Source organism: Cynocephalus volans, chromosome 1, assembly GCF_027409185.1.
Source record: "Cynocephalus volans isolate mCynVol1 chromosome 1, mCynVol1.pri, whole genome shotgun sequence".
Lineage (NCBI taxonomy): Eukaryota > Metazoa > Chordata > Mammalia > Dermoptera > Cynocephalidae > Cynocephalus > Cynocephalus volans.
In genome coordinates this window covers 224,273,472-224,284,170 of record NC_084460.1, presented here as the reverse complement: position 1 = coordinate 224,284,170, position 10,699 = coordinate 224,273,472, and the positions used below count along the sequence as shown (strand labels likewise).

The window sequence follows — 10,699 nt, the reverse complement described above, 5'->3', positions numbered from 1 at the left end:
AGAAAAATCTAAACCCGCTAGTACAATAAAAATGGCATTCATGAAGAGAAAACAAGCTAACAAAAACACTATCTACAACCTAAGGAACCAACAAACAAAGAAACCAAACAGTAAATCAGAAAGCAAGGAACAAAAGACACCTAAGACAACCAAACAACCAATAAAATGCTAGGAATAAATCAACACCTTTCAATAACAACTCTTAATGTAAAAGGCTTAAATTCCCCAATTAAAAGACACAGACTGGCTGACTGGATCAAAAAGCAGGACCCAACTATATGCTACCTACAAGAGACCCACCTCACCCATAAAGATTCACACAGACTAAGAGTGAAAGGATGGAAAAAGATTTACCATGCAAACAGAAAAGAAAAACGAGCTGGAGTAGCTATTCTTATATCTGACAAAATAGACTTTAAACTAAAAACCATAAAAAGAGACAATGAGGGACACTACTTAATGATAAAAGGACTGATCCATCAAGAAGACATAACAATCATAAATATGTACGCACCCAATGTTGGAGCAGCCAGATTTATAAAACAAACTCTATTAGACCTAAAGAAGGAAATAAACACTAATACCAAAATAGCAGGGGACCTGAACACTCCACTGTCAATATTAGACAGATCATCTAGGCAAAGAATCAGTAGAGAAACACAAGATCTAAACAAGACTCTAGACCAATTGGAATTGGCAGATATCTACAGAACATTCCACCCAACAACCTCAGAATATTCATTCTTCTCATCAGCACATGGATCATTCTCCAGGATAGATCACATATTAGGTCACAAATCAAGTCTCAATAAATTCAAAAAAATTGGAATTATCCCATGTATCTTCTCAGACCACAATGGATTAAAACTAGAAATTAATAACAAATGAAACTCTGGAAACTATACAAACACATGGAAATTAAACAGCATTCTACTTAATGACATATGGGTCGAAGAAGAAATCAAGCAGGAAATCAAAAAATTTATTGAAACGAATGAAAACAATGATACATCATACCAAAACCTGTGGGATACTGCAAAAGCAGTATTGAGGGGAAAATTTATTGCATTAAATGCTCACTTCAGAAGAATAGAAAGATGGCAAGTGAACAACCTAACACTTCACCTTAAAGAACTAGAAAAACAAGAACAATCCAAACCTAAAGTTAGCAGACGGAAAGAAATCATTAAGATCAGAGCAGAACTGAATGAAATTGAAAACCAAAAAACAATTCAAAAGATCAATGAATCAAAAAGTTGGTTTTTTGAAAAGATAAATAAAATTGACAAACCATTAGCATGGCTAACAAAAAAAAGAAGAGAGAAGACTCATATAACAAAAATTAGAAATGAAAAAGGTGATATTACAACTGATTCATCTGAAATACAAGGAATCATTCGAGACTACTATAAACAACTATACGCCAACAAATTTGAAAATCTGGAGGAAATGGATAAATTTCTGGACACACACAAGCTCCCAAAACTGAACCATGAAGACGTAGAAAATTTGAACAGACCAATAATAATAAAGGAGATTGAAGCTGTTATCAGAAGGCTCCCAACAAAGAAAAGCCCAGGACCAGATGGATTCACAGCAGAATTTTACCAAACATTCAAAGAGGAATTGACACCGATTCTTTACAAACTATTCCAAAAGATTGAAACGGACGCAAATCTCCCAAACTCATTCTATGAAGCAAACATCATCCTGATACCAAAACCAGGTAAAGACATAACCAAAAAAGAAAACTATAGGCCGATATCCTTGATGAATATAGATGCAAAAATCCTCACTAAAATACTAGCAAACAGAATACAGCAACACATATGAAAAATTATTCATCACGATCAAGTGGGATTCATCCTAGGGATGCAAGGTTGGTTCAACATACGCAAATCAATAAATGTGATACACCATATTAATAAACTCAAACACAAGGACCATATGATCATCTCTATAGATGCTGAAAAAGCATTTGATAAAATTCAGCACTCATTCATGACAAAGACCCTCTATAAGTTAGGTATAGAGGGAAAGTATCTCAACATAATTAAAGCCATATATGACAAACCCACTGCCAATATCATCCTGAATGGGGAAAAGCTGGAAGCTTTTCCTTTAAGAACAGGCACTAGACAAGGATGCCCACTCTCACCACTCCTATTCAACATAGTGTTGGAAGTACTAGCCAGAGCAATCAGAGAAGAGAAGGAAATAAAGGGCATCCAGATTGGAAAAGATGAAGTCAAACTGTCCCTGTTTGCAGATGACATGATCCTATATATCGAACAGCCTAAAACCTCTACAAAAAAACTGTTGGAATTGATAAATGATTTCAGCACAGTAGCAGGATACAAAATCAACACACAAAAATCAGTAGCATTTCTTTTCTCCAATAGTGAACATGCAGAAGGAGAAATCAAGAAAGCCTGCCCATTTACAATAGCCACCAAAAAAATAAAATACTTAGGAATTGAGTTAACCAAGGATGTGAAAAATCTCTATAATGAGAACTACAAACCACTGCTGAGAGAAATTAGAGAGGATGCAAGAAGATGGAAAGATATTCCATGCTCTTGGATTGGAAGAATCAACATAGTGAAAATGTCCATACTACCCAAAGTGATATACAAATTCAATGCAATTCCCATCAAAATTCCAAAGACATTTTTCCCAGAAATGGAAAAAACTATTCAGACATTTATATGGAACAATAAAAGACCACGATAGCCAAAGCAATGCTGAGCAAAAAAAATAAAGCTGGAGGCATAACACTACCTGACTTTAAGCTATACTACAAAGCTATAATAACCAAAACAGTATGGTACTGGCATAAAAACAGACACACTGACGAATAGAATAGAATAGAGAATCCAGAAATCAACCCACACACTTACTGCCATCTGATCTTTGACCAAGGCACCAAGCCTATTCACTGGGGAAGGGACTGCCTCTTCAGCAAGTGGTGCTGGGATAACTGGCTATCGATATGCAGGAGAATGAAACTAGATCCATACCTCTCACCGTATACTAAAATCAACTCAAAATGGATTAAGGATTTAAATATACACCCTGAAACAATAAAACTTCTTAAAGAAAACATAGGAGAAACACTTCAGGAAATAGGACTGGGCACAGACTTCATGAATACGACCCCAAAAGCACGGGCAACCAAAGGAAAAATAAACAAATGAAATTATATCAAACTAAAAAGCTTCTGCACAGCAAAAGAAACAATTAAAAGAGTTAAAAGACAACCAACAGAGTGGGAGAAAATATTTGCAAAATATACATCTGACAAAGGATTAATATCCAGAATATATAAGGAACTCAAACAACTTTACAAGAAGAAAACAAGCAACCCAATTAAAAAATGGGCAAAAGAGCTAAGTAGGCATTTCTCTAAGGAAGATATACAAATGGCCAACAGACATATGAAAAAATGCTCAACATCACTCAGCATCCGGGAAATGCAAATCAAAACCACATTGAGATTCCATCTAACCCCAGTTAGGATGGCTAAAATCCAAAAGACTATGAACGATAAATGCTGGCGAGGCTGCGGAGAAAAAGGAACTCTCATACATTGTTGGTGGGACTGCAAAATGGTGCAGCCTCTATGGAAAATGGTATGGAGGTTCCTTAAACAATTGCAAATAGATCTACCATACGACCCAGCTATCCCACTGTTGGGAATATACCCAGAGGAATGGAAATCATCAAGTCGAAGGTATACCTGTTCCCCAATGTTTATCGCAGCACTCTTTACAATAGCCAAGAGTTGGAACCAGCCCAAATGCCCATCATCAGATGAGTGGATACGGAAAATGTGGTACATCTACACAATGGAATACTACTCAGCTATAAAAACGAATGAAATACTGCCATTTGCAACAACATGGATGGACCTTGAGAGAATTATATTAAGTGAAACAAGTCAGGCACAGAAAGAGAAATACCACATGTTCTCACTTATTGGAGGGAGCTAAAAATTAATATATAAATTCACACACACACACACACACACACACACACACACACACACACACACACACACAAACCGGGGGGGGGGGGAAGAAGATATAACAACCACAATTATTTGAAGTTGATACGACAAGCAAACAGAAAGGACATTGTTGGGGGGGAGGGGGGGAGGGAGAAGGGAGGGAGGTTTTGGTGATGGGGAGCAATAATCAGCTACAATGTATATCGACAAAATAAAATTTAAAAAAAAAATAAAAATAAAATAATAAAATAAAAATAAATAAAATAAAAGGAAAAAAAATAAAAATAAAATAAAAAATAAAATAAAATAAAACAAACAAATAATGTACATAGCTTTATATTAGCTTTATATTTATCAAATAAAAATATAAATGAATAAGGAATTGGAGAATAGAGCAAAACGTTAATGGCTACTGTAAGTGGAGAAAAAGGTTATACTTAGCAAGTAGCAGGGAAGGGAAGAAAACCCTCATTTTTATAATAAACAGAGAGTAAATAAGTCAATGGGACAAGTTATTTCCTTCCTGGATAATTATAAATTGGGAAAATTGAGACTAGCCTAGAATGACCTGGGATTATACAAAAAATATATAAAACTGAACTCTCCATCCATGTCTGCTACTTATTAGCTAAGTGACATTGTTCAAATTATTTAATTTTTCTGGAACTTAGTTTAACCTTATTTCTTTAAGTCTTAGTTTCTTTATATGAAAAAGTGCTGGTCTTTATACTAACTTTCTATTATTAGAAATTTAAAGCTTCTTTATGGTGTATATTAACACAAAGTTTCGTGTTCAGGTTGTTTTGATAACTATTCCTTTAATAAATCCTTTCCTTGAAAATATGTTTGTGTATCACTAAACCTTAGTTTACCACTTAAGGACTGATATATCTGAAAAACTCTTTTAAAGAGTGATATATTTTATTTCATTCATATATCTGAAAAACTATTTTAAAGAGTGATATATTTTATTTCATTCATACATATATATGATATTTTGGCTAAATTAATAGCTAAGCATTCCCAGATAGTCCTGTTGACCTATTTCAGGTTTTATTACACTTGGCATAATAAAAAGTCCATTTATTCCACAGGACACTCCTGCAGTGTTCATCCTGGGTTCACAGGGGAAGCAAACCATAGCCCTAAGTCTAGATTTGCAGTTGCCCTAGTGCCTCTCCCAATTCACATAAAATGATGATAGTTAGGAGCACTCTGCAGTCCGCCAATGCTGACTGCTATAAAGAGCATACAAGGGACTACGTTATATTAATCCACATTAATTAATTAATAAGTTATTAATAAATTAATAAATTCACATCAATATGAATAAAAGGGACTATATTATCTAAATTCATATTAATTTATTTTCTCCTGCACAAAGGGGATAAACTCCCCCGTAAAGTGGTATAAATGATTATTACCTATGTAAGTGTACCAAGCCAACATGTTTTTTTCTGTTAACCAAAACCAAAACCTAATTATATACAAGTGTATATGTGTGTATACATGGGTATGCCTGAGGGCACTTCAAAAAATTCATGGAAAAATAGAATTGAAATATAATACAAATTCTTCCATGAGCTTTTGAAGGACCCTCATATGTGTATACATATGTATATACACATATAATTTTATAGAATTAACTAGATATTAATATACACTTGAGGTGGAAATAAAAATATTTTAAAAATCATGAAGAACTTTAACTTCAATAATACTAATACTGTACTGAAATAAACCTCCCATTATAAACACCTATTAAATTGAATAAAATAGATGACATATTGTCAGGTCTTCACAATCATCAGTGCAAGCCTGCAAGTCCTAAGTGAAGAAAAATTCATGATTTTCTTGCCAATTTCTGTATCTCTCCACTTGGGGATAATTTCCCAACTGTGACTCACTGAGTTGGAGTCCAACAGATCATGGCCTCCCCTCCAAGATGAGAAGCCAGAGAATAGAAAACTGAAGAAATAACAAAGAGAAGGAAGGCACAGAATAGAGTTCTGTACAGGAGTCCATATGTACATTGTCTGGGAGTGTATGGCTGGGGGCTGGGCTGAGTATCATTAGGGTGTGACTAACTGAGACTTACCAGAGAATTGACACTCCAAGGTCTGAACAAAACACAGATGCTGGAAATTGAACAGGCTGATGGTCTTTGGAGATTTTGTCCAAATGAAGTGGAGAAATTTTAATACCTCATTAACCCTTGAACATGCAGCTGAGGTACCAGAAAGATCAAATCATAGAAATAAAAACCTAACTAGCCTAAGTTTTACTCAAGACCTGCTAAAGTGAAGCATGAAGCCAAGCCTTGACAAGGTCAGCCGGGGTCTATAGCAGTGAAATTGAGTTCCAGAGAGTAGCCGAAGGAGACATAACTGCTAAATACAATGCTGTATAATAGATGGGATTCTGGAGTGAAAAAAGTACATTAGGTATAAACTAAGGAAATCTGAATAAACTACAGATTTTCGTTTAAAATAATGTATCAACATTGGTTCTTTCATTGTGACACTTGCGCCCTATGAACGTAAGATGATACTAGAAGAAACTGGGAGTGCAGTACATGGGAACTCTATTTTCACAACTTTTCTGTAAATCTAAAATTGTTCTAAAATAAAATGAAAGTACATTGGAGGAACGTGAAAATACATTGGCGGAACCTGTCAAAGGACACAGTGCTAGTAAATATTGGAGCTGATCTTAAACCCATATGTCACTCCAAGGCCTGAGTGTTTTCCCCTGTGCATCCTGACTCTGCAAATTTGTAGAAACTGTGTCCACGCAATGCCAATAAATGACTGACTGCGGATACAGCAAGTGTAAAGTGCTAGTATTCCACTTAAGAACATGATTTAGTTATCCTTCCTTACAGCTAGTTTTCAGTGTTAAATAAAATGGCTGTGATTTTCTTCACTGTTTTTGCTTTTTTGTTCAGAAAATAAAACTTTTATTTGAAGTAATACAACAACCATTAATCATTTTATTTTATTTTATTTTATTTTTGACTATTAGAAGTTTATTTAACAAAAAGTCTGATATAAAAATGTACATAACCCGATTTTCACACCATAGTAAAAACAGGCCCTTTGGTGAGGGGACATGGATTTCTCCGCTGAACAGCCATTATTTATACTCATTCCAAGGCTTCTAACATGATGATACTATTTTCTCATATTACCACCATTCCAATATTGTTCTGTTGCCCACTAGTTGCCATCTCCACACATTCATCTATCACAAGATTCATAAAGGGATCAAATCCCCGCAATATTCTTTGGACATGTCTCCCACCATTTAATTTCAATGATAACTTCTTGTCCATAAATTTTTTCAATTTGGGAGGGTGAGTTTTGTTCATGCTGTCTACTTGGCGGGCCCAGAGAACCATTAATCATTTTATCAAAGAACAAGGCAGAGAAACAAAGAACATTTTGAGAATAGTGAAAGATATGAAGATCATCCTAAATTTAAAGTTCAGTTCTTAGATTCTAGACTTAATATATCTGATCTCTGCATATGAAAAGATGTTTATTCATTGGCATGCTCACTTATATAGACTGACCCCTGTGAAAGATTGTATAAACTTTGTTTTTTTTGCAGTTTCCATGATGTATTTACCTGATGCTATCTGCATACATTCACCTTTATTCCAATAAAAGACAAACTACATCTAACAAAGTTAAATGCAAGTATTCCCCTAAATAGTGTGAAAACAATGTGGAATAACTGAGCTAATATTATTATAGCAGTGTGTTTCACAAATCTTTGAATTATATACTCTGCCTTGCTGAGGACATGCAGTCCTGTGATGTTTAGTAATGTATTATATGAAAATTTTGTTTACATGGGACAATTTTGTGTCCCATATCTTCAGGCTTTTTTTCCTTAGGGGATTGGACTTCCTCTATATTTTTCTTTTGGTATTTGGCTGTTGCTAAATTAGCTGGCTCTTTCTTTTTGACATATATCCCTGTTACGTATATCCCTTCTCTTTTCTGTCCCTTAACCCAAGTATGGAATAAACCATGTTATAGTTTGCCCAAACCCATTTCATACAAGTCATCTATATGTGGTAGAAATTTGTAAAATGAAGTATATTTTGACTATTTTTGTTTGTCCAGGATTTTACTCTCTTTTTGCGGGGGAAATAGTATTGAGATGTTGCATCTTCAATTTTCAGGCAATACGCTTCAGTGAGGCAAACTCCAGCCAAAGATCCAAGGGGTAGTCATGTGGCCTCAGGTAAGACAAGATTAACATTCCATATCTGATCACTTATACACAGCAGACCAATCAGGTCAGTGGTAAAAGAGCTGAAAGTAGATCTTAGGGGTACTATTTGAATTGTGAACCAAGCCATCTTAGAAATGAGCTCTAGTTTTTGATTTTTCAGTTTATATGAACCAATGAATTATTTTTTTGGCTGAAGCCACTTTGGATGAAAGTCATGGCATCTGCAATTAGAAAAATGTTATCTAATACAGTGTAGCCAAAGGTGGAAGGGAACACTGGGAACAAATTTATACAGAATGAATAGATAGCCCTTTATATAAAACATCATTCTCACTGTGAATATCTCAGAGCTCATCTTTTACCTTCTTTCCAGCCTCTCACCAGATTGCTCATTCCTCTCTTTTCTATCACATTTCTTCATTTTGTACCTTCTCTCCAGGGATTCCTCTCTCCTTCCTCTCTGACTGACTAGTACAACTAAACATTTCATTTAGTTTATATGCAGATAAATTAGAATTTTTGCAGTATTTTTCAGTCAATAAAATGTGATCATATTATTACTCGAACTACATTCCTATTCTTGGAGCTCAGCATTAGCCTGGTTCAATTCTCTGCACCCAGGCTCTGTCCACATGAGCATGTATACATATGCAATCATTGTAGAATCTAGCTGTTTGGCACTGATTCTAGTGCTTTTTACTATTACTTTTGGTTATCTATGAAACACCCAAAAGTAAAATCAAAATTCTACTTTTGTAATAAGTTACCAACATAATTGAGCTAGGCCTGTCAGTTTTGATTTATTATTATTATTATTTTGTAGTATTAAATTGTTTGAGGAACAAACAATATGTCCTGACTCTAATTTAGAGGCTCTCTATCCTGAATCCTGGAAAAGAGAAAAGTTTCTCATTTATTATTATGACTGTATTTATAACATTTTATAAAACCATTCATCTATACTTGGAAGTATAACATTGAAGCCAGCTTTTGCAAAACCCCCCTAAATTGCCCGGATTATCCTTTTCTGATCATGTATGATGAAGGGAGCAATCTTGGCAATGCTGAGTTAGATTTCCCTGCTGGCTTTTAGCAATACCTCTTTGCATTATCATTCTAGTTGTTGCTTTAGGGATTATGGGATACAACTTCAACTGATAACATAATACCGTATTCTTCCTATGAGATATACGAATCTTGCAACAGTATGGTTTCATTCATTTTCTCATCCTTTGCACTATTCTTTTTACATGTATTGAATTTACATACATTGAAAACCCTACCATATTTGTGTGAAAAAATTAGTCTATATATGCAAGTGTCTTTTAGAGAAATTAAGAGAAGTAAAGAATATATAGTCTTTTCTGTTTACACATATACCTACCAGTTATGATTTCTTCATTCCTTCCTGAGGATATACCTCAAAATATGGTTTTATTTCCCCTTAGTCTGAACAAATTCCTTTGGCCTTCGGCAAAAACAGGTCTGCTGCTGATGAATTCTTTGTTGTTTTTTTGTTTTTGTTGCTAATATGAGAAACTTTTCAGCTTATCTTGATTTTAAAATGACAGTTTCTCTGTAAAGAAAGTTCTTCACTGAGAGTTCTATTTTTCTTTCAGTATTTTTAAGTTATTGTTTTTTGTCATCTGGTCTTCACTGTTTCAGACGGGCAGTGTGATGGTTAACCTTACCTGCCAGCTTCACTACTGTATGGGACGCCAGATTAAACATATTGCTGAGTGTATCTGTGAGATTATCATTTGAATAAGTGGACTCAGTAAAGTAGATTGCCCTCCCCAAGGCGGGTGGGCATTTTGAATTTACTGAGGGACTGAATAAAAAAAAAAGACAGAAGAAGGAGTGTAGTGGATTGGATTGCTCCCCCAAAACTCATTGAAGCTTGAATTGTGTCCCCCAAGTTTTATGCATTAGAAACTTGGCCCCACTGTGACTGATAAAAGGGTGGGAAATCTTTTATGGTATTTGAAGGGTGGAGCCTTGAAGAGGTGATTGGGTTATAGGACTGTGCAGTAGTGAATGGATTAAAAATGGTTTTTATGCCAGTACCATACTGTTTTGGTTATTATAGCTTTGTAGTATAGCTTAAAGTCAGGTAGTGTTATGCCTCCAGCTTTATTTTTTTTGCTCAGCATTGCTTTGGCTATGCGTTGTCTTTTATTGTTCCATATAAATCTCTGCAGAGTTTTTTCCATTCCTGAGAAAAATGTCTTTGGAATTTTGCTGGGGATTGCATTGAATTTGTATATCACTTTGGGTAGTATGGACATTTTCACTATGTTGATTCTTCCAATCCAAGAGCATGGGATATCTTTCCATCTTCTTGTATCCTCTCTAATTTCTCTCAGCAGTGGTTTGTAGTTCTCATTATAGAGATTTTTCACCTCCTTGGTTATCTCAATTCCTAAGTATTTTATTTTTTTGGTG

General features: G+C 34.8%; 1 protein-coding gene across 1 annotated transcript; it reads right to left on the bottom strand.

The window, feature by feature from the left end:
• Nucleotides 1–7,108: 7,108 nt before the first annotated feature.
• Nucleotides 7,109–7,379, bottom strand: LOC134364180 (small nuclear ribonucleoprotein G-like). The gene has a single exon (XM_063080093.1). The coding sequence runs from the start codon at nt 7,377–7,379 to the stop codon at nt 7,191–7,193; it is 189 nt and encodes a 62-aa protein (XP_062936163.1). The 3' UTR covers nt 7,109–7,190.
• Nucleotides 7,380–10,699: the final 3,320 nt, after the last annotated feature.